The sequence below is a fragment of the Marmota monax genome, unplaced genomic scaffold (genome assembly GCF_021218885.2).
Source record: "Marmota monax isolate L192 unplaced genomic scaffold, Marmota_monax_Labrador192_F-V1.1 WCK01_AAM20220418_F8-fsc00068, whole genome shotgun sequence".
Taxonomy (NCBI): Eukaryota; Metazoa; Chordata; class Mammalia; order Rodentia; family Sciuridae; genus Marmota; species Marmota monax.
Window position 1 is genome coordinate 7,417,703 of NW_026692352.1, and position 25,624 is coordinate 7,443,326.

General features: G+C 36.5%; 1 protein-coding gene and 1 pseudogene across 1 annotated transcript in view; one reads left to right on the plus strand and one right to left on the minus strand.

Moving 5' to 3' along the window:
- The window catches only part of Gdpd4 (glycerophosphodiester phosphodiesterase domain containing 4), a 100,797-nt gene extending 77,555 nt beyond the window's left edge, over positions 1-23,242 (minus strand). The window contains exons 1-3 of the mRNA XM_046442135.1: positions 23,193-23,242; positions 13,894-13,987; positions 11,047-11,106 (exon numbers count right to left, since the gene is read on the minus strand). Of these exons, the coding sequence (XP_046298091.1) occupies positions 11,047-11,106; positions 13,894-13,987; positions 23,193-23,242 (204 nt within the window). The remainder of the gene's footprint in view (positions 1-11,046; positions 11,107-13,893; positions 13,988-23,192) is intronic.
- On the plus strand, positions 1,827-2,277 carry LOC124091198 (cofilin-2-like; annotated as a pseudogene).
- Positions 23,243-25,624: the final 2,382 nt, after the last annotated feature.

Genomic DNA, 25,624 nt, shown 5'->3' on the forward strand with positions numbered 1-25,624 from the left:
TTGTCTGGAGTCGGGGTTCTGTTTGTGTGTTTCCACAGGGAGAACAGCAGCCAATTTGGATTCCAGAGAGACTAACCAAAGTGATTTCTACAGACCAAAAAGAAAATGATTTGACTCAAATCCATAACAGCTGATATCCAGAGCTCCAGCTTGGCTATTCTTACATCTGCAACAGTGATTAACCAGGGTGCTTTTTTCAATATCTATTTTATTATTGCCTTTTCCCACATCATAAAGTTCTATTTTATTTTTTGAGCTCATACAGACATATGTTAATGTTTTTCTGATCAGTTTTATTTTTTGACTGTGGAGTTTTTAAACATTGCAATGGAGATTTCACCTGTGTAAAGCTACAAGGCCTTTACTATTGTCTTATGTGTTGTACGTTTGTGTGCACTCTTGTGTTTTGTGTTGTATGTCTGTGTGTGCGTATGTCCATATATCATATATGAAGAGCGCTCATGAAAAAATGGATTCGAATTTTTTTTTATTCACGTGATTTAAATGGTTTAATTTAAATTAGGTAAACAGCTGTTAAGGATTGTTTTTAAAGGTGGTTAACAGATCTGTTTGTTTACTTTCACCTTTCCTTTTCATTATATTTAATGATTCTGTTCAGGATAATGTCAATTGTTCAGAAAATTGTTTTCTTTGTACCTGTTGGAATGTTACATTTTTTTTTTTTTAGCATCATTGCCAGAATTCCTATTTTCATCCCAGTGCCAGTAAGGACAAAGATAAAACCAAACTACAGCTTCTATGATAGCTATCACAGTAAACTGTATAAACTGATGCATCAATGAATAATAACTCAACAAGTAATGCTCAATCAAGGAGTTGATTTACTTTGGGAGGAAATGGACATATTGATAGATTCCTCCGCTTTGAACTGCTTGCAGAACTTGCCTGGACTATGTATCACTTGTATGCATTGTGAACTATCTGTTGGTGCAGCGAATTGTGGTAGTGCTGGCGTATCTTTGCTGATGGTGATACAATTTTTCCATAAGAGCCGTTAATTGGCTTGGTGTCATGGCATTTCTGTATCCTCCTCCCTTCTGCTAGTGATGGTCTAAAATTTGGGGGCCAACAGAGGTGAGGCAAAGAACCTCACCCCCCCCACTGGCACCAAGGCCAAATTTGGGGGCCAACAGAGGTGAGGCAAAGAACCTTACCCCCCCACTGGTGCATAGGCCTATCCACAAGTATGGCTGTGTGCTGGACCGGTAGTCAGTGACGGGTAAGATCCAATTGCAGTGGTACCGACCTAAGACAGGAGGCTGACGCCTAGAGGTCAGCTCATCCGATGACGGGTAAGGACCATATGTTGAATTGGATAACCTAACAGGCACGGTCCCTAAGCCACATTGCTTGTTGTTTAGTTAATAAGAAGGGGGGAGATGCTGAGAGCCATAGCCAAGTAGGAATGACGCATGGCATTTTGGTTTGAAAGGTGACCCTGCTCAGGGATTAGGGTGGCTCCGGGTTTAGGGTGGATCCTGCTGGGAATAGGGTGGCTCCAGGTTTAGGGTGGATCCTGCTGGGAATAGGGCAGCCCCAGGATTAGGGCGGATCCTGATCCTGCTGCCTCAAGCGCCTGCTCCTTCGGAGTTCCCGTTGAGTTCTCACGGGGTTCTGAGAGTATTCGTACGCAGAGCCCAGTGGAGGGAGTGTATTTTTCCCAGAATGTGCGTGTAGAGTGCCGGTGAGAGTTCGGGAATAAAGAGTTGCTGTTTGAATCTACAAGGCTTTGTAGTGGCTCGGTTATTTTGTGCCCAGCCAGACTGCGGCAGGGTCACAGAGCCAGAGCCAGAGTTGTAGGCACTATGGCATCTGGAGTTAGAGTGAATGATGAAGACATCAAAGTTTTTAATGATATGAAAGTAAGGAAATCTACACAAGAAAAGATGAAAAAACAAAGCAGTTCTCTTGGGTTTAAGCAATATAGATAAATAGGCAATACTGGTGATACTGCAAAGGACTCTTACACATCTTTGTGAAGTTGCTAATTCTGAATTATCGCTGATATACTCTGTACAGTATCACATACGAAACAAGAATGTAGAAAACCTAGCATTTAATATTCTGGACTCCCCAAAATGCAACCTTAAAAAGCAATATGATTTCTGCTACCTCTAAAGATGCCATTAAAAAGAAATTTATAGGCATTAAACATGAATGGCAAGTAAATGGCTTGCTCATATTAAGGACTATTCAACACTTGGAGAGAAACTAGGAGGCAATGCAGTTGTTTCACTTGAAGGAAACCCATTATAACAGTCAAGTGCTATTTACATTTTAAGGGATTTTCATTTCTCTACCTCAGTCCACTAGAATAGTATTAAGATTTTATTTTTTGCTTTCCTATGGGCCCTTCCATCTATTTGCCAGTAATTGCCATTAGATTTTAATATGGCTATTTTTAAATAGAACAAAAGGAACGCTTTCCTGTCTTATTTTAGCCAAAATAATTGGTTATATGCCTCCCTTGTAGCAAGCACTACAATGAATGTGATTGTTAATGTGAACAGTTTAGAATTCTGCAAAAGGTAACCAAGTTCAATGCCTTAAATGTATTATCCACTGGTCAAATGGCAAACCTTTCTCTATTATTTATAGTTGCACTTGACTGTAGTTCTGTGTCGTGCTATATAGCATTTATATACTTTATCTACCTTGGCAAGCCTTTCTGGGACAGGGCAGCATGGAAGTAAAAGCACTTTTTTGGTAATGACTTTAGTCCTTCCCAAAGGAATGTTAATTGAATTTCATTAACTGTCATCAATTTATCCTAGTACCTCAGTGTTCATTCCTTTTATCTGTATGTTTCTTTAAAAAATAGCTTTTTTTGTTTTCCATTGAGTAAAGTATAGAAGTTTTATGTTCACCAAGTGAATCTTGTAATATTAAAGATATTTTGAATACTAGTCATGATGGCAATTTATGTATAAAAGACCCTTAAATGGAAAATTGTTTTGAAATCTAACTCTCCATCCTCACAAAAATGGACATATTGCAATAAAAATGAGAGCATATTTAAAAAAAAAAAGAAAAGAAAGGAAGATTATAGGCATTGACTCCACCAACAGAGTTTCAGTCAAGATTTTCAGAGAAGAGTCCCTGAAAACACACACACAGTAAAATGACACAAGGGAAACAAGCCAACTGTTCATGTACCTAGATGCCAGCTTGTGCCACCTTGCAGGACAGTGCTCTTGTCTCCCTCCTCTTTCCCTACACCCCATTTGGGGGGAGGAAAGGTAAAAGGACCACCATGCTCTCTCCACCAATATAGATTTCCAGCCTTGGATCAGGTCCAAATAGGGAGGGGAAAGCTTTAAAATCAATAAAGCTGTGGTTTGGGTTATTATAATGAACTAACTTTTTTTCATTGGTTCTTTAAAAAAAATTTTTTTAGTTGTAGTTGCACATAATACCTTTATTTTATTTATTTTTATGTGGTGCTAAGGATCGAACCCAGTGTCTCCCACAAGCTAGGCGAGCGTTCTATCGCTGAGCCAGAACCCCAGCCCATCATTGGTTCTTTTTTTAATATTTACATATTTCTTGTTCTTTTGTATTTTTATTTGCTATAATTAGTTATACACACTAGTAGAATGCATTTTGACACATCATACATAAATGGAGTACAATTTCTCATTCTTCTGGTTGTATATAATGTAGAAATATACCAATCATGTAATCATATGTGCACATAGGGTCATTATGTCAGATTCATTCTATTATCCTTCCTACCCCCAAACCTCTCCCCTCCTTTCACTTTCCTCTGTCTAATATAAAGGATCTCTATTATTCCCTAGCCCCCTCCCTTATTATGAATCAGCATCTTCATATCAGAGAAAACATTCGGTCTTTGGTTCTTTGGGATTGGCTTATTTCACTTAGCATGATATGCTCCAGCTCCATCCATTTACTGGCAAATGCCATAATTTCATTCTTCTTTAAGGCTGAGTTATATTCCATTAGGTACATATACCAAATTTTCCTTATCCATTCATCGGTTAAAGGGCATCTAGGTTGGTTCCACAGTTTAGCTATTGTGAACTGAGCTTCTATAAACATTAATGAGCTTCTATAAACATCACTGTAGTACACTGCTTTTAAGCTCTTCAGAGATAGACCAAGAAGTGGGATAACTTAATCAAATGGTGGTTCCATTCCAAGATAACAAGATCAAATGGTGGTTCCATTCCAAGATTCTGAGGAATCTCCATACTGCTTTCCACAGTGGTTGCACCAATTTGCAGTCCCACCAGCAACATATGAGTGTACCCTTTTCCCCCACAACCTTGCCAACATTTACTGTTGCTTGTATTCTTGATCATTGCCATTCTGACTGGAGTGAGATAAAATCTTAGAATAGTTTTGCTTTGCATTTCTTTATTTACTAGAGATGTTGAACATTTTTTTCCATTTTAGTCATATATAACAATAGGATTCATTTTGACATCATTATAAAAGCATGGAATATAATTTGTTCTAATTCAGACCCTAGTACTTTCCCTTTCCCTCCATCTCTCCTACCTGACCCTACTCCTGTTCCCTTCCCTCTGCTCAACTGATATTTCTGCTATTTACTTATAGTTCTTTTTAAAATTAGTATCTTGTGGATGGTACATGATGGTGAGATTTCACCATGTATATTAATACACGTACAAGGAAAGTTAGATCAGATTCATTCCATTGTCTTTTGCCTCTCCCATCCCTCTTCTCTTCCCTTCATTCCCCTCTGCTACTCCACCAATCTTCTAGTTTCTTTTTTATCCTCCCCTTTATTTTGGATCAATTTTCACTTATCAGGATAAAACACCTGAACTGTGATTTTTTGGGACTGGTTGATTTCACTTAGCATGACAGTTTCCATGAACTAAATATTTATTTAGGTACCAGTGATTGAACCTCAGGGCACTTAACCACTGAGCTACATCCTCAGCCTTTTTTTTTCTTTTTAAGAAAAAGGAAAAAGAAGGTTTATTGCTTTGCTAGCAAAGGAGAAACACAGGGGACTCCAGTCCCAAAGGCTGTGCTTCTGCCCATCATCAGGAACAGGGGGCTTTTAAAGAGGTGATTCAAAGGCTATATTCCATGATTGTCTGTCAGATTTGTGATTCACTTGCTAATTTGGGATTGAGTCATTTCTGAGATCTTCTGGTACCGTTCCCAAAGTCTATATTACTTTCTGTATTACTTCATTCTTATGGTGGGTGTGTACTCAAGGACAGATAAATCTGCCTAAAATGGGGAAGAAAGGTAATCCTATTTCCTCTGAGATTAGAGAGTGGGAGAGATTATGGAGGAGCAGGGAGAGAGAAAGAGAAAGAAACATGTCCATTTTAAAAATAAGTTGCAGTGGCCGAGCATCAAGGGTTATATTCAAACATAAAGTGGACCACTGTTACATTTCCCCTCTGTCAATTTCTACATTTCCATTTCTATGGAAAAAATGGGTGATGAACACCTTCAAGCTGCTTCCTGCTGAAAGAGGGCAAAGTTAGGGGGAAGTAACTCAAAGTCCTTATTCTCTATCAGTTGGGGCATGAATAGTTAAGGGTATTCATAATCAAAGCAGTTCAGAGGTCCACAGTGGCAGATGGCAGGTGACTGGAAAAGGCATACACAGGGAAGGGATCATGCTAAGACAACAATAAGCAAGACAGCGAAGCATTACTTTTTTGTAAATAATTAGCACAAAAGCAGTTAGTATTTAAGCCAGTCTCTGAAAAACATGAAGACAACAACTCATAATCATATCAGTAAAAAAAAAGATCAACTTTATCAATGTAGGAAGTTAGGAAAATTTGTAGGTCTATGAGATCAGGCTCAAATTAACTCAGGACAAATTTGTGACTCAAAAGAGTCCTTTATGATCATTATTATTATTAGTCACTCTCACCCAAGAACCCTTCCTTTATAGCCTCCAGCTTTACTTACTTTTGGTAGAGCTAACACAAGTGTACCTCTTAGGTTACATTTTTAAAAACCATTGTTTTTCCTTTTAAATGTCCATGTAGGGCTGTGCAAATGTTGAAAGCTCAGTCCTTGTCCTCAATGCCAATCCAATAGCGAGGACATGGTTTTGAGAAAAAGAAAAAAGAAGGTTTTTTACTTTGCTAGCAAAGGAGAAACACAGGGGACTCCTGTCCCAAAGGCTGCGATTCTGCCCATCAGCAGGAACAGGGGGCTTTTATAGAGGTGATTCAGAGAAAATGAGATTAGGGAGGAGAGATCAGGAAAGAGAAGATAAGGAAGGAGAAGTTTAGGGAAAAGAATACCAGAGAAGATCAGGGGAAAGAAGATCAGGGAAGAGGTTAGGGAAAAGAAGAACAGGTAGGAGAAATTTAGGAAAAAGAAGACTGGGGAAAAACATGTAAGTTTCAAAGCCACAAGGGATACATTCAAGTGAACCCCTGTTACACTTAGGCTATAAGTGTACCAATGGTCCACTTTATGTTTAAGTTGGTCAAAACTGACCTTGTTCCTACCTATTCTTCAGAGGCAGCTGAGATTCCTCAGAGATCACTCTTGGGGACATGTCTGAAGCCTCTTGTCTCCTTTAGCTTTCCTCAACCAGTGGTGCCATCTGCTAGGATGGGCCAGAGTCCTGCTGACAATAAGTGTCTTCTACTGGAAGTATCAGGGATGTTTCTGTCTCTGATGACTCTCCTCTTTGCAGAATGTGCACTGGTTGGCTTCTTATTCTCTAGGGTCCTCTCCATCTCCTTGATAAGCAGATCAGGTGACTCACCAGAGCTGCAGGGCCCAGAGAGGGTTCCCATTGTTCTCTGAGTCTTGATTGACCTTATAGGGCAAGGGCCAAAATGTTGACTGCTTTTTCCTTGGCGCTTTTACTTCCTTTTCTTTGGTTTCTACATTTTTGGTTTTAAACACCCAGCAAGCCATTCACCAGTCTTAAAGAGGGAGTCACAGGTTATAACTCCAACATCTATAATCTTAGTTACCTCTTTCATTTAATTGGGGTTAGTGTTAATACTGGTAGTCAGCATTATATATACTATCTTTCCTGTAGGTGATGGCTTATTATCTCAAATTAACTCAGGTGTGTTCTCATTCTCTCTCTCTCTCTCTCTCTCTCTCTCTCTCTCTTAAAGAAGCAGTACCTCTACAAAACGCTAACAGGCAATAGTTATATAAAGTCTAAAAGGAAAATACAAAATAAAATTATAAAGCAAAAACATATTATGTAATATCTGTGAACCAAGAAAAATAACTTTTATAATCCTGAACCTTTACTTAGTTATATATTATACCTCTTGTTTGAGATCACAGTAGTCTTTACAACAAAAATCAATCTTTTGAACACAACTTTAAATGATCTGAAGTCTAGCCTATTTTGAAGCCATTCCCACATAGAATAAGGTTGGAGGCAGGGCCTTATTTCAGGTAAGGCAGAGCTCTTCACAAATAACAATACAACATTACATTTAAAACATGAATCAAAGAAAGATTAAGAGAACTTTTAACTGTCTTTTTGTGGAGAAAGTGGCAGAATGCTTCCATGTTTTACAATGTCACCTTTAGACCGGGATCTCATTATTATCTTCCAAAAATGCATTTAAATTCCAATTCCAGTGTGAAGAGTAACACAAAATTGTATATATAGTTTATTGACAACAGCTTACTTTATCCAGCTATAAAACATCAAATGACATGAATAAATACCAACCAAATTTGTTATTTTTATTTTATCTGAGACTTTTGCTACACAAAATTTTAATTCAGAGAACACCAACTTGGAAAAATGCTCTCCTAAACTTTACATTTAATTAACTTTTAAAGTACAATTTAGAATCCAAAGTGTACAGTATCAAATAATCACATGTCTGCATGGGTTAATAAAAATCAAAGGATAGCTTTAAATCTCTTATACATTTAGAAAATGCTGTTAATGATCAGAAATTGACTTAGTCAAAGCAAACCGATATAAGACAGGTCTTCAAAATGACAGTGTGGCCGGTCTATGTGAGATATAATGTATATAAAAGAGAGCACTTATTGGTTATCTTGCCAGTAAACTTACATAAACTTTCATTTTATAAACTTTTAAATAACATTTAGACAAGGCTTAGACAGATATAGTTCTCAGATGCATACATATACCTAATCACATGTATTTAGTCAACCATATCTGTCTAAACCATATATTTATAACCTAAGCGACGTTTGTTTAACCAGTTACAAAGCGTTTATGACTTTAAATCAGGTACAAACCCTAATTCCTTTAAGATTTAGTTTCCCCAGGTAATGAAACCTAACAAATACAAGAAAATTATCTTGATAAGAGATCCGTGTTTCAGACTTTGCTTCATATAATTGCATTAAATTTCCAATAACTTTGTGCAATTATAGCCAATGTAATCACAAACACAAACTTTTTGAGATTTACCTTCCACAAACTTCTGCTACTTAGACATTCACAACTTTACATCCTTAGTTTTATTCTCTTTCCTCTTGGACTTTAGCCCAAGAATACTACTTTACTGGAAAAAATACTTTCTCATTCAGAAACATTTCTTTTACCTTCTAATTTTCTAAAAAATATCTCCGTACCTGTATCTTTCCTTTGTCTTTTTTAGTTTCAGTTTCAACCCCTTCAGTTTAGTTTCAACCCTTTCTTAAATTCATATTCTGAAACAGACCTTATGAATGTTACCTGTGCATACAATTTACACAACAATTTCATCCCATGAGAGGGCTGGACAATCCAGAATGCACAAAAACTATGCCTTAATGGTTTTTCTCACAGATTGCATTTAAGGGGTTGGCGAACAATATATTTTTGAGCCTGACCTATTTCCCTTACCATTATCATAAGGCTTACTAAGTGAGTTCCCCATTGTCAATTGTACCCAGAGGCTCCTTTGGGATCTTTTTCTCATACTAGGCATATTGATATGTAATGCAGGAAGCCCTTTCCATCCTTTTCTTTAGGCTTCCTTGAAGATCCCTCTGTAGAGACTGCCTCCAAAACATAGGTTGGCCTTAGTTTCTGTCTTTTTCTTTTTGGAGTGAGTTGTTTATTCTGCCAGTCTCCCCATGCACTTAGTTTGATGGAGTATTTTTATAGCAAGGAATACTTTGCCCCTATGATGGCCATCCCCTGGCCAAATGAGGTGTCCTGTTAGATCTTAAAATGGGAGACTATTCTCATTCCCAGGTCATAAACTGAGTGTGCTGGAACCTATTGCAACATCCTTTGTGGCCAGCAGCTTCACCTACCATGGGCAAAGGGGCTGGAAGGCATGGCAGAGGTCAGGTTCTCTTTAGCTGTTTTCCTACAGCTAAGGCAGCTTTTCTGGGACTTCCCCCCCCCCCCCCCCCAGTTTAGGGCTGGTGTCCTTGACCTACAGTAAAATGATCTTTGGCTGCCTGGGGCCAGGCTAAGAAACAGTGCTGGGAGTGTCAGCACTGGGTTTAAAATATTTAAATCTTTTATAACCCTTTCTTCTGGTGTCCTGCAATCCTTGCATATCAGAGGCAGTACCTTTGGCACCTTCAAATTAGACCCCAATGGTTCAGACCCCTATCATGCAACTGCATAAATGCCTATACATACAAAATCTCTTTCATATACTTTAGCCCCAACAGATCAACTCCAAAGGCCAGATTGTGTTACAGTAAAATGTCCTTCTCTTAGACAGGCTTATACCTATAGGTGGTATAGAAAGCCAAGATCTCTGTGCTCAAGAGACTACTTGTAAGAGCAATGCAGCATGGCCCATGTCTTAAAGGGCCAGCAACAGAAATAAAAAAAACACAGACAAGAGAAGATCACTGAAACAAGGGCTGACAGAAAGGAAGCTTTAAAATAGACCTGCACATACAAATTTCTTCCACTTACTTTACTTTTGATAGACCAATTCCAACTGCAATTATCCAGAAAGCTATTCAAAAGGGACATCATTATAGTAAATCATTATCTTAGATAGGCTTATATCTATAGGGGGGTCCTATAGGTGTTCCTTCACAAATGAACCAGATGTGTGGAATCAGGGATCTCAGTGTGCACACCAGGGGCTTACCAAATGGCCAAAGTTGTTGTGACTTTCCTGAGTTCAGTTTCCTTTTTCTCAAAGTAGACCACAAGGAGCAACCTCTACTGTTCAGGGAGAGAAGGCGGGAGTTCCCCAAAGCAAAAGGAGCTTCACAGCTTCTGGGACAGTCCCAAAGTCCCTTCCTTCACTCAAAGGAATAGCTCTTGGTTCAATCTGAGGCAAACTCACCCATCTCCTAACTCTCCAGCAGTTGGCTCTCAACAAGTTTGCCAGGCACCTTGCATCTTCAGCATGGAAGTAGGGTTCCTTGGAGAGCCAGGCCTGCCCAAGAAAGCTGCAGCGGGGGCTGCTCTTGGGTCCCATCTGGGTCACCAGATTTGTTGCTGAAAGTTTGGTCTTCATCCCCAATGCCAATCCAATAATGAGGACACGGTTTTGAGAAAAAGGAAAAGCAAGGCTTATTGCTTTGCTAGTAAAGGAGAAACACAGGGGACTCCTGTCTCCAATGCTGTGAATCTCTTTTTTTTCTTTTTTTTTTTTTATGGGACAGGGTCTCACTGAATTACAGAATTGCTTAGGGCCTCACTAAGTTGCTGATACTGGTTTTGAAATCACGATCCTCCTTCAGCCTCTCAAGCTTCTGGGATTATAGACGTGCGCCACCACAGCCAGTGATGAACTAAAATTTTTCATGATTGAAAGGAGAATGTTCTTGTGACTAAAAAGGACTGGGAAAGTAAGAAATTTGCCTAAGATCTCATTAGGTTGGGAAGAACAGGGCCACAGAGTGAGTTCAACATGAAGTAGTGAGAAAGAATAAAGTTTGGGTTCAGTTCCTTCAGTAAATTGGTTACAACTTTAAGAAATTTAATAATTTTAGTTAAAATTGTATCAATAGATCTCTTTTTTTAGGGCAATAATGAGAGAAGGGCAATCATGTATGATAACACTAAATGCCAAAGAGCACATTCAGTCCTGATCTCAAGTCCCCCATGACGATCAAACATCCTACCTTATGACACGTGTGCAGGTACAGTTCTATCCTTTCCCAAAGCAACAAAGATCCAAGTATCTGCAAAAGTGAAAAAGAAAAAGGAGGTTAAAATCACCAAATTACTGTGTAACCCGCTGTTCTGTAGCTCAAAGTTCTTCTCAGAGCCTGGCAACACATTTACTTCATGCCATTCCTGTATTTTTCAGCCTCTAGGAGCTTGTGGTGCTGCTCCTCTACCTGCAAGCTCTCCCTTCTCCATGCTACTGACACTTCAATCCACTTCGAATGTCACCTATTTGTAATTTTTGCCAGCACCCCCAGGAAGAATTCATTATTATTTCCTCTTGGATTTCATAAGTTACCACACTGATACCCTTTCTGAATTCTTGCCCATTTCTTTTCCTTATGATGGACTTTACTAGCAGTGTAATTTACACTCACCTGTAAGAGAAGAGAAGTCAGAAATCAGCCCTTCCAAGGGTCTCAGGCTGATGATATAACTACACTGGTAAATTCTAGACTTAAATCTAAATCCAGTCAGTCATCAAGTCAGTGTGGAGATGGAAACTAAAAAGTAGAGTCCTCAGATGCTAGGATATTAATGACAGTCTGAATGCATCAAAATAATTTCATCTATATGATTTCATTTATTCTTTACTCATTCCTATAAAATGTCATTTTATTAAATAATATTATTATTCTCATTTGAAAAGGGGAAACTGAGGCTTAGAAGAGTTATATGACTTGATCAAGATTACAGTGTAACCTAATAACAGAGCTTGAAATAGAATCCAGGTCTCCTTCCTTTTTCATTGCTCTTACAATTGCATGTACCCATATAGGCTAGAGTGGAAAGTTAGTTAATATACAGACCTTTATTGGACACTAGAATTGATTCTACATTAAAAGCAAACAATACCATTTTATGTTAATTGTGTGTGAAAGTGGCACAATTCAGTGGCCAGAATTTGGCCTAGAGCTCATACATCATATGCATTTTTCCTAGTTAAAAAGTAAAGTGTATAGCTAGTCTCTCTGCTCATAGCCACTTTCCACATCACAACTTCCAAAATGATTTTTTTTTTCTTTTCTTTTTTCTTCTAATTTTTTTTTGGCAATTCTGGGGTTAGAACTCAAGGGATTGATACTAGGCAAGGAAAGCACTATGCCACTGAGCTTATACACCCAGCCTCATAAATACTGTTTTTTTGGTATTGGGACTTGAACTCAGGGTGCTTAACTACTAAGCCATATCCTCAGCCTTTTTTAAACATTTTATTTAGAGTCAGGGCCTCTGTAAGTTGCTGAGGTTGACTTTGAACTTGTCATCCTCCTGCCTCAGCCTCCTGAGCCACTGGGATTATAGGCGTGCACCACCACACCCAGGCCCAAAAATGATTTTCTTAAAATACAAACTTGATATATGCCAAATGTCATAGCCTTACTTTCCAGGACTTCCAAAATCTATCTTAAGCCATGTTTTACCATTATTCTTCATTATGCCTTACACACTAACAGCAAGGACCTGTTGCTTTTAATGAGACATCTAATTTCGTTTCTGTCTTGCTACTTTCTTTTTTAAAAAATATATTTTTTAGTTATAGATGGACGCTATATCTTTGTTTATTTATTTTTATGTGGTGCTAAGGATTGAACCCAGTGCCTCACATGTGCAAGCCGGGTACTCTGCCACTGAGCCCCAGCCCCAGCCCCTGTCTTGCTACTTTCTTATGATATATTCACTCATCTGAGAATGTCCTTCCCTATTCCTATATCCATGTGTCCAAATTCATCATCCCTTCAAAGTCCCACTCCAATGGTACCTCCTCTGAGAAATTTTATTTAATCTTCTTAACTGGAAGTCACCCCTTCTTTCTCAGAATCTCTGCAGAACTTCATTTAGGCCTCTCTTAAGTCATAACATTATAATGTTCCATGTTATTTTTGTCTATGACTTAGTTGCCCTACTAGATTCTGAATACTGAATGAAGGAACAGTGGTAACTTTATGTCTTATACCCATCTTTATGGAGTACTTTGCATAAAAAGAGAAACTGATTATTTTACTGATTTCTATATATTCATTACTTATCACAGTGTTTTCCTCATTTAATAATTAATAAATTCTGATGGAAGAAAAATCAGTACAAATGGCAATAGATCTAGGGGTTGGTTTCTCTACTAGACAGGAAATCTGTCAGAACACAGAATAGTGAAATCAGAGAAAGGTATTTGCCCTATATATAAATAGGCTCTGAGAAACTCTTACTAAAGTTATCCTCCCATTCAGCTCTCCATTTGCTCTTGCACAGTATAAATTTGCCTCACTACACAACACTACCATGGTGAGCAACAAAAGCAGTCACACTATTACCCAGACTTGCTAAAATGTCCACTGCATGAGGTTCTGAGTTTGATCCCTAGCACCAAAAAAAAAAAAAAAAAAAGAACAGAAAACACTTAAAAAAAAAACAGACCAACTAAAATGTGCTTTGCATGTGGGCTAGGAGGCTAGTTTCTACACATTAGAACAGGTTTAATTTACGAGGCCCAGAAAGATTGTTGATATGAAGCATGGGTATCTAAAATGACATTATTGAGTAAACCATAGGATAGGTTATGAAAATGAGGAATAGACAAAGGATGCTCTGCACCCTTTCAAAGGGTTAAATTGGTTAGACACATCCTGTAATTGCATAAGCTTCTTCCCCCATCCATTGTGCATAAAATTCACATGGCTGATATAAAGCATGACTCATACTAAGACTAGAGTGATCACATGTTTGTAATGGTTTCCAACACCAATTAGATACTATCACTGACAGGAGTGCCTCATGAGGCTATTAACAGAGAAAGCATTACTCACCAACAGCAATGAAGTATAGGTAACCATGACTGCAGCAAAACTCAGCAAAAAAATGGACCAGAAGAGCCAGTATCCTGTTCCTAGATAAACAACCCTGAAAAAATTAGTTTCAATCCTTAAAATACAGCAGAAATCCGTAGCAGCAACTGCATCAAAGTATGGGGACAAAATAAGACCAGATGGAGCACAAGATAATGGAGGGATAGGAGAAGCCCTTTGTGAATAGATCTGTGAGAGCTTTGGTGATATTTACCTGAGTTTTAACTTCATTCTATAGGAAATAGGGTACATTAATGCAGTCTCTATAAGGCAGAACTTTTTAAAAGTCATTTAGAATAAAAATTCAAAAGTTATATCTTCTTTAAAAAAATACATAAAATCCATAATACCAAAAAAAAAAAGAAAAAAGAAAGAAAAGAAAAATTTATCCCATAAGTTTTCTGCCTTAAAAAAAACTATTAATTTACATTTTGGCAGATTCTTTATTCATGTGCATGAATATTTTCTTACACAATTACAATACTAACTGCCATGTTAATTGCTCTACTCTGTGTAAGAGATTTGGGTCCTTTAAAAACATTCCTGATTATTCTGTTCCTAAAGTACTATATAAGAGAAAATTGGTAATGATTTATTAAAAACAACATTATACTTGGTCTAGAGATTATACATGTCAAAGAATTTAGACTTTTCATTTCAAGATAATAGAAATTACCTCCTTTCCATATAAAAACTGGAGAAATTATATCTTTAAATATGTAAGTGCTAGAAATATACAAACATATTAAAAATTAAAAAAGGAAATTCCCCTCTTAGAGTGGCTATAAGACATACTACAAAAAAACAGTCAACTATCCTTCCAAGTAAGAGCAATCCCAGATCAAGACACTGGGAAGAAGAATACTCTATAGATGAGCTCTCAACCAGGAATCAGAAAACATGTAAGGAAAGTCAACATAAGAACCCAATGAAGCCAACAAGAAGAATTTATATCCAAGAAAACATAATTGAGGGCTGGGGATGTGGCTCAAGCGGTAGCGTGCTCGCCTGGCATGTGCGGGGCGCTGGGTTCTATCCTCAGCACCACATACAAATAAAATAAGGATGTTGTATCCACTGAAAACTAAAAAATAAAGTAAAAATCATAAATGATTGCTACTAGTGGTCTAGACACAGTGAAGAATTAATTAAACAGTTTAAGTAGTGATATTGGTTTTCCTTCCAAGTAAAAAAGAAAACCTAAGATTTGCTATTCAACGGGATCACTTTTTTTCCTAATTATTTTCCAGCCACATTCAAAATTTAAGAAAAAAACAACCTACATGATAAGCAGAATCTAAAAGAATTCATGACTACTATTCTGATACCACAGGAAGTACTTAAAAGAAATACTACACACAGAAGAAATCAGAAACCACAGATCTCTCAAATAGACAAATCTCATTTGAAGAATAGCTAAGCAAATGAGAAATAGGACCAAATTAAATGTTAGAAATAAATCACAGTGGTAGAAATTAATAAATCTCTCTCCATGATAACACTGAATGTAAATGCTCAACTGTCCAATTAAAAGACATAGGGGTGGTCCAGTGCCAGACTAGCCATGGACAAGATGGAGTTCTCTTCTGAGTCTTGGCTTCTGAGTCTTGGCTTGGCCTGTTTTGAGACTGCACTTGGGAGGTATTAAGGAGGGAGTCTCCACTCCAAACATCCCAGTATGCAGGACTATCTCTTAAATAGATTTCTCCAAGTGGAACTGCCCAGTGGGGCTGCTTCCTTGTACATCCCTACAAACTACATCTTCCTCATCCTTCAGAAGGCCATAGACCCCACAGAACTCCTCCTGAGTTCTAGATGGTACTTTGGCTTCAGCATTAACATTCTAGTCCTGTCATTTCCCTTGAAAGCAGGTAATAAAAGAGACCAAACTATATGAGCCTCCTTTGAAGCAAGAAGATAAAACTGGATAGAGGAAAAACACAGAAAGGAAGTCTTGTCAGTAGAAGCCTGAGAAGATGAACAGATTAGAGAAGCAACAAGACTTGGGAGGCAAAGTTGTATACATCAAATTACAGACTGAGGAAAAAAAAAAGGATGTGAATATAAGAAAATTGGAAAAATCCTTCCTTTGCTCACAGACCTTATTTCTTTTAAGGCAATACATTTTTGAAGTTTTGAGTTTGAAACCATTTAGATTTAACCTTGAGGGAAGGTGTGTAGTAGAGTCACCAAGTTTACTAGCTGGAAGTCCTCTACCACTGCTTATTTCTCATGGTAATAGCTCCTTGTAAGTGTAAATCATTGTGGAAATGCCTTCAGTATAAAAAGCATGTCCCCTCCAATAGCAAAGCATTCACAGTGGGGGAAAACCCTATGAATTTACTACTGAATGTGCAAAAACTTTTATGCATATGTCACATTTCATTGAACATAGAAGTCATTCTGAAGGGAAACCTTGTGCTTCTAAGGAATATTGAAAAGCCTTTAGCTAGATGACAGATTTCATTGAGCAGCAGAAAATTCATGGTAGAGAGAAAACAGTGAATATAGCAAAATACCTTTGACTATTAGAAAATTTGTATTAGAAAACTGAATGAACTGAGTATGATAAAATTTTCTCATAAAATTTATCCCTTTCTCTGCATATGAGAAATCATACAGAGAAGCCTCGTAAATGTAAGAAATGTGGAAATATCTTCAGACAAAAGTAAATCCTCATTTATCAAAAAATTCATATTGGACCTGGGGCTATAGCTCAGTGGCAGAACACTTGCCTCGCATGTGTAAGGCACTGAGTTTGATCCTCAGCACCACATAAAAATAAACAAAATAAAGGCATTCTGTCCATCTACAACTCCAAAAAAATTTGTTTTAAATTCATATTGGAGAGAAACCTTGTGAATGTGGTAAAGCTTCCATTCAGATGTCTCACACCTCAGTTAGCAGAAAATTTAAAGTGGGGAAAGCCCCTTTGCCTATAAGGTATGTGGGAAAGTCTTCAGCCATAAATTCAATCTCACTAAGCATGAGCATTTTCACAATAGAGAGAAACTCTTTGAATGTAACATTGTGGGAAAACCTTTGGCCCAAGGAAATACATCATTAAACATCAGAATACTCATACTGGAGAGCAGCTTTGTGAATGTAATGATTGTGGAAAATCCTTTAGCCAGAAGGAAAACCTTCTTACCCATAGAAAATCCACACTGGAAAGAAACCTTTTGAGTGTAAAGACTGTGGGAAAGCTTTCACTCAGAATTCCAACTTCATCAGATACCAGAGAACTCACCCAGGAGAGAAGCCTTTTACATGTAAAAAGTGTGGTAAAACCTTTAGTGGTTTTATTGAGCATGACAAAATTCATATTGGAGATAAACCCTTTAAATGTAATGAGTGGACAGAAGTACCTTATAAAGTATCAAAACATTCATACTGGAGAGAAACCCTATGAATGTAATGAAGGTCCATTCAGGTAAGAAGCCTTATCAATGCAGTGAATGTGGGAAAGCTTTCAGCCAGAAGTCACACCATTTTAGACACCAGAGAATTCATACTTATTAAAAACCCTATGAATATCTGGGAACATGTGCATCAGAAATTTATATCTCATATTGCATTAGAAAGTCATTCTGAAGCAATGCACCACAAATGAGGTGAACTTGTACAAATGCTAACAACTTTCAGGACACTGAGAATTCATATAGAAGAGGAAGAAATTTGTGTGATAAAAAGACTCTGCCAACAACAAAAATCCTACAGTCAAAATGGTATAGGTAATGCTGAAACTATGGAGGTATTTCCACGAAAATTGTAACAGAAAACAGGCCTGCTACTCCATCAACATAGATGCGAAGTTCTTCACCAGTGTAATAAAAAAAAAATGAGTTGTGTTAGAAAGGAATAGACCAAAAACAGACGGTATGATCATCTATAAGAAATGGAACTCTGGTGGTATTGATTTAGCAGAGGGCAAGAGATTCCAGAAAGAGACCTATGCATTTAGTAGTCCTTGCAATATTAAAGAAATCCGTCAGATGAGGAAATATGGGACAATTTAAAAAATTATTCGGAGGTAATTTGTTCTCTGAAGAGGAGAGGAAAGAAACCATGATCACTCAAGCAAAATTCATGGGGACTAAAGAGAGAAATATAAAAAAGCCATGTACTAAAATGGCTGTGATCTCGGGAGTACGGAAACATTCCTTCATATGAACAAATTTTAAAATATTTAGCAGTTTTAGTTTTAAATGTATATGCTCGGGAGATAAGTACTGGGAACTTTCCTATAGCTTGATTTGCTCTGGCTGTCAAATATTGGAAACAAAAGCCCATTAGGAACAGAACAAAAGTTCTTATGATGGGATACTATACATCTGTAAAATGCAACAAATGAGATCCACATGCTACTAATGGAAGGATCTAAAATTAAAATCACATTAAGGGGGGAAAAGTTGCAGAATGATGCATATAATAGAGTAACTTTTTGTAAATTTGAATTAAAACTTCATGAAATTTAGCACTTTATATTGGTAATGAATACATATGTGTATGTAAATTTTCTTAAATGAATTGGAGAAATACAGACCAAACTTTTGATAGTAGTGGCCTATGAAGAGTGAAGGGGGAAGGGAATGAGTACAGGGGGTAGGGTGGGGAGGGGGCTTCAGCTTTTTATATATAAACATCCATTTCTCTTAAAGGTTGCAAGTAAATATATGAAGATACTAGCTAATTCTGAATTGTGGTATGTGGATGTATTATTTTTTGTACTTTTCTGTACTTTTAAAAATTTCTCAAAGTTATTAAGAATGGAGGTGGGGTTAGGAACTCTGTACTTGTAGAAATCATGCTATAATGGACAAATTCCCAACCAAATATGAACTTTTTATAGAAAATATTTCTAAAATTTTATCAATGATGAGTGGATGGACTTGTTGTCTATGTAATGTGAAATTATGTATTTTATTAAAATTAGAATGACAGTATACTAAAAAAAGATATAGGTTGGCAAGAATGGATTAAAAAACATGACCTAAGGGCTGGGGTTGTGGCTCAGTGTTAGAGTACTTGCCTAGCATATGTGAGGCACTGGGTTCAATTCTCAGTATCACATATAAATAAATAGAACAAAGGTCCATAGACAACTAAAATACTTTTTAAAAAATCCCAATTATATGCTGTTTGCAAGGAAGCTGCTTTACAGGCAAAGACAAGCCACAGGATAACAGTGAAAGGATGGGAACTGATATATCATGCTAATGGAATCCCAAAACAATCAGGCGTAGCTATTCTCATATACAACAGAGCAGACTTCAAGCCAAAATGAATCAGAAGAAACACAGAAGGTCACTTAATACTTGTAAAGGAAACAATCCAACAAGAAGATATTGTGACAGCAAATTAATGCCCCAAATGCTGATGCACCTAATTATGTAAAACAGACACCATTCAGTTTCAATATTCAGATAGCCCATAAAACAATAATACTGGATGGTTTATGTCTGTCATCCAGACATAAACTCAGTAAAGACTCTATAGACCTAAAAAATAATATAAATCAATGGACTTGGCAGAAATCTACAGAATATTTCATCCAATGAGAGCTAAATTCACTTTCTTCTCAGCTGCTCATGGAACCTTCTCCAAAATAGACGAAATTTTAGGCTACAAAGCAATTCTTAGCAAATAAAACAAAACAATTGATCTAATTCCTTGCATCTTATCTGATCATATGGAATGAAATTAAAAATCAACACACAAAAAATGCTGCAGTAACTATATGAACAATACTCTTTTGAATAAAGAATGAGTAGTAGAAGAAATCAGAGAAATTTAAAATTCTTAAAAATCAAATGAAAATAGTGGTACAATGTACCAATATACTAGAACCTCTGGGACACTATAATGATGGTTCTAAGAGGAAACTCCATAGCTATAAGTGCCTATATAGGAAAATCAGAAATATCCCAAATAAACAACATAATGATGTATCTCAAGATCCTTGAAAAACAAGAACTAATTCCATATAATATAAAAATCAGGAATAAACCAATTCTAGTTGAAAGAAGGAAATACTTACGATGAGAGCTGAAATCAATGAAATAGAGAATTAAAAAATACAAAGATCGAAGAAAAAAACAGCAGATTCTTTGAAAAGATAAACATAATTGACAAAATAAATTAAATAAATAAAATAAAATTAGCTAAAGTAATCAAAAGAGAGAAGAATCAAATTAATAAAATTAGAGATAAAAAAGGAGATATCACAGAAATCCAGAGGATCATAGGGACTATTTTGAAAGCTCATATTACAATAAATCAGAAAACATAGAAGAAATGGCTACATTCCTAGACACATATGATCTGCCAAAATTGAATCAAGAGGACATATAAAACCAGTAATCAGCAACATGATAAAAGCAGTAATAAAAAGTCTTCCAATAAAAGGAAGCACACATGGATTCTGACCTGAATTCAATCAGACCTTTAAAGAAAAAATAATGCTAATACTACTCAAATTATTCCATGAAACAGAAAGGGAGGCAACATTCTCAAATTCTTTCTAAGAAGCCAGTACCACCCCCATACCAAAACCAGATAAAGACACATCAAGGAGAGAAAACTACAGACAAATATCCCTGATGAACATAAGACACAAAAAATCCTTAATAAAATATTAGCAATCCACATTCAAAACTACATTAAGAAGATTGTACACCATGATCAAGTTGGTTTCATCCCAGGGATGCAAGCTTGGTTAATATACACAAAGCAATAAATATGATTTACCACATAGAAATAATTAAGGACGAAAGTCACATGATTATCTCAACAGCTGCAGAAAAACCCTTCAACAAAATTTAGTACCCACTCATGATTAAAAAAAAAATTGAAGAAACTAGAAATAAAGGAACTTAGCTTACCATCATAAAGGCTATATAAGACAAACCCATAGCCAGCATCTGAGTGCATAGGGAAAAACTGAAAGTATTTCCTCTAAAATCTGGAACAAGTCAAGGATGTCCATCCTCAATACATTACTAGAAATTCTAGCCTGAACAATTAGACAAGAGAACAATTAGACAAGAGAAGGAAATAAAAGGGATAAAAATAGGAAAGAAAGAAGTCAAATTACCACTGTTTGCTGATGGTATTATCCTATATCTAGAAGATCCAAAAAGTTCCACCAGAAGACTTCTACAAATAATAAATAAATTCAACAAAGAAGCAGGATACAAAAGCAACATAGAAAAATCAATAGCTTTTCCATACACTAATAATGAAACTGCTGAGAAAGAAATCAGAAAAAAAATCCCATATACAATGGCCTCAAAAATACATACGTAGGAATAAATCTAACCAAGGATATAAAAGACCTCTACAATGAAACTTACGGAACACCAGAAGAAGACACAAGAAGATGGAAAGACTTCCCATGTTCATGGATAGGCAGAATTAATATTGTTAAAAAGGCCATATTACCAAAAGAAATAAACAGATTTAGTGCAACTCCATCAAAATATTAATGACGTTCTTTATAGAACTAGAAAAAGCGGTTCTAAACTTCATTTGAAAGAATAAAGACCAAGAATAACAAAGCAATTTTAAGCCAAAAAAGTGATGGTGGAGGTATCACAACACCTGACTTCAAATTATATTACAGAGCTATAGAAACAAAAACTGCATGGTACTGTCATAAAAACAGACACACGAACCAATGGAACAGAAGAGAGAACACAGAAGCAAACCCACTCAGATATAGTCTTATGATCCTTGACAAAGTGCTAAAATCATAAACTAGAGATAAGAAACTGGGAAAACTGGGTATCCATATGTAGATGAATGAGACTAGATCCTTATCTCTAACTCTGCACAAAAATCAACTCAAAATGGATCAAAGACCTAGGAATTAGACCAGAAACTATGCAACTCCTAGAAGAAAACAAAGGGTCAGCATTCCAACATACAGGCACAGGCAACAACTTTCTCAATAGGACTCCTAAAGCTCAAGAAATAGTATCAAGAATTAATAAATGGGACAGCATCAAATTTAAGAGCTTCTGCACAGCAAAGGAAACAATTAAGAATACAAAGAAAGAATCTACAGAATGGGAGAAAATCTTTGCTAGCTACTCTTCTGAAGCATAAATATCCCAACTACATAAAGAACTCAAAAAATTTAACATCAAAAAACCAAATTTGGGCTGGGGTTGTAGCTCAGTGATAGAGCACTTGCCTAGCATGTGTGAGGCACTGGGTTCATTTTCAGCACCACATATAAATGAATAAATAAATTAAATAAAGGTCCATTAACAACTTAAAAATATTTTTAAAAAAACCAATTCAATAAATAAATGGGCAAATGAACTAAACAAATATTTCTCAAAAGAAAAAATATAAATGTCCAACAAATATATGAAAAATGTCTAACATCTTTATTAATTAGGGAAATGCAAATAAGAACACTAAGATTTCATCTTACTCCAGTTAGAAGGCAGCCCTAAAGAATACAAACAATAATAAACTCTGGAGGGGATGTAGAGAAAACGAAATCCTTTTACACTGTTTTTGAGACTGTGAATTAGTACAATTGCTATGGACATCTGTAGCAAGATTCCTCGAAAGACTATTATGGAAGCACTATATGACTCAGCTACACAACCTCCTTAGTATTTGTCCTAAAGAATTAAAGTCAGCATATGTATACATGCATAACCATGTTTATAACAGCACAATTCATAATAGATAAACTATGGAACCAGCGTAGGTGTCGGTCAATAGATGAATGGATAAATAAAATGTGAAATAAACACAATGGAGTTTTATTCAGCCATAAAAAAAGAATGAAATTATGTCATTTCAGGAAAATAGCTGGAACTTGAAAACATTATGTTAAGTAAAATGAGCAAACTCAGAAAGTCAAAAGTCATGTTTTTCCTCATATGTGAAATCTAGAGAAGAAAAAAAAGGAAAAGAAGTTGCAGAAGATGGGGCTATCATGAAAATCAAAGGAAGATTAATATGATAGAAATACTGGGGAATACTGACCCAATTATATTGTTGTATCATGTGCATGTATGAATATATAACAATGAATTCCACCATTATGCACAATTATAATGCATCAATAAGAAATACGAAAAAAATAAAACTTAAGTAAGATTTTAGAAGGCTGCTCATCTATTTCAGTTTTAGGGACACTGGAATCAACTAGTTAATATCATATGAATCCTCAAGTCAGGTCATTCTTATCATTGTGCCAATTCTGGTGTCCATTACAGTAACAATACTCACCTTACCTTTGGCAATTAAGTGCTACAATTTGTTCCACATAACCTTGAAATCCCATCATCCCTATTAATTCAGAGAGCTTTGTTTGATGCCAATACTTTTCTGTGTCATCCCTTTACTACTGAAAATAGCTCATTATACTCCTCATTATCACTAAAATGCTCAATGGAAGCAACTGCTTTGTCAACGAAACCTTCCCCCATCTACTTGATTACAGATTGTCTATACCTGACAACTTAAATAAACATTGTAGAGTATAGTGGTGCATGCCTATAATCTCAGCCACTCAGGAGGCTGAGGCAGGAGGACTGCAAGTTCAAGGTCAGCTCAGGTTACTTAGCAGGACCCTGTCTCAATATAAAAAGGGCTAGAGGGCTGGGATTTGGGATTGTGGCTCAGTGGTAGAGTGCTTTCCTAACATGTGTGAGGTACTGGGTTTGAACCTCAGCACAACATAAAAATAAATTAAAAAAGGTATTGTGTTCACCTACAACTAAAAAATAAATTTTAAAAGGGCCTGCAGATGTAGCATAGAGGTAAGTAACCCCTGGATTCAATCCCCAGTGCCGTACATAAATAAATAAATACTACTGCATGTCATAGATAACCACTGTCTGCTTTATCACTGGAAATAAGGCTCTTAAATTTAATAAAATCAGAGAATCAATTCTAGATAGTTCAGAATCAACTTAGAGAACCCATCCTTATGGTTCTATTCTTCTAGAACGGGAACTGATAATAATTTCTTTTTTTCCTTTTCTTGGTAATAGGTATTGAATTTAAGGGCACTCAACCACTGAGCCACATCCCCAGCCTTATTTTGTATTTTATCAGAGATAGGGTCTCACTGAGTTGCTTAGTGTCTCATCGTTGCTGAGGCTGGCTTTGAACTCGTGATCCTCCTGCCTCAGCTTCCCAAGCTGCTGGGATTACAGACATGTGTCACTTTACCCGGCACAATTTCTATATCTTTAGGAGTTTGATCAGAGAAACAGAGCCACTATGAGTAATACAGAATAAGATGTTATAAGGATTAGACTTAACACAATTATGAGAATTTACAGAGAAATCTGTATTAAAGAAGTCATCCCTACATTTGGTGTTGGGCCTTAAGTCACTATATGTAGTTAGATTGTCACTCCAGAAGAAAAGCTGGATGTGAAGTTGGGGAAAACAAGGAAAAACTGAATCTCCACAGATGAACTGGAACCCATAGGACAAATTCAACCTGGTGACTGACCCTTAACCATCTCAAGCCTCAAAGGCATGAGCAACTTACAGAATCCAGCACTCTTTGCCATGAAGTTGGATGAAAACTTGGTCCAAGATTCAGGCTTAAGAAAAGACATGGAGGAAGTTGGGGAAGTTTCAAATCCAGATGTTCTCCCACCCCAATTTCTGATGTGGGAAATAATGTATGTATGCTACCATATGCTTATTACTCTTCTTCAATCTTTAAGCATATAAAAAATGGCTGCTGCCTTGCTTTCCAAATCTTGTGCCAATTTCTCTTGAAATTGAAACTATACAGGAAAGATAAATGAAGGTCCAGCATAGCTAAGTTGACAAGAGAAATTCACCACAGACATCAAACGACAGGTTTAGGAAGCTCTGAGAATTTCAAACAGAATAAGAACAAAGAAAACCATACTCATGTCCTAGGGCTATAGATCAGTGGTAGAGTACTTGCCTAGCACATGTAAGGCACTGTGTTTGATCCGCAGCACCACATAAAAATAAATAAATAAAAGAAAGATATTGTGTCCATCTACAACTAAAAAAAAAAAATTAAAAAAGAAAGAAAACCACACTTATGCACATCATACTAAAATTGCCAAAAATCAATTAAAAGGAAAATTCTTAAGAGTGAGCAAATAAAAAACAGATTACCTTCAAAAGATCAAAAATAAACTAAGAGCAGATCTCTCAAGAGAAATAATTAAAGCAAAAGGATAACAAAATAAGAGATTCAAAATACTAAAAAACAAAAACTGCCAAATTATAATTCTATACCCACAAACTGGGGTGATAGCTCAGTGGCAGAGAACTAACCTTGCATGCATGAGGCCCTGGTTTAATCCCCTGCACTGCAAAAAATAAAATAAAAATTTTAAAAAAAGAAAAGAAGACAAAGAATTCTATACCCATCTAAGATATATTTCAAGGATAAAGATGAAATAAAGCCATCTTCACAAAAACAGAAACTGAGAAAAACTGTCCCCAGAAAATTCTTTTTAAAGGAAATTCTAGGGATGTTTTTCATACAGGGGGAAAAAAAATGTTTACACAAAAGATCACAGCTGGGCACAGTCGCTTATGCCTGTAATCCCAGTGGCTCAGGAGGCTGATGTAGGAAGATAGCAGGTTCAAAGCCAGCCTCAGCAAAAGCAAGGCACTAGCAACTCAGTTAGACCCTGTCTCTAAAAAAAAAAAAGAGATG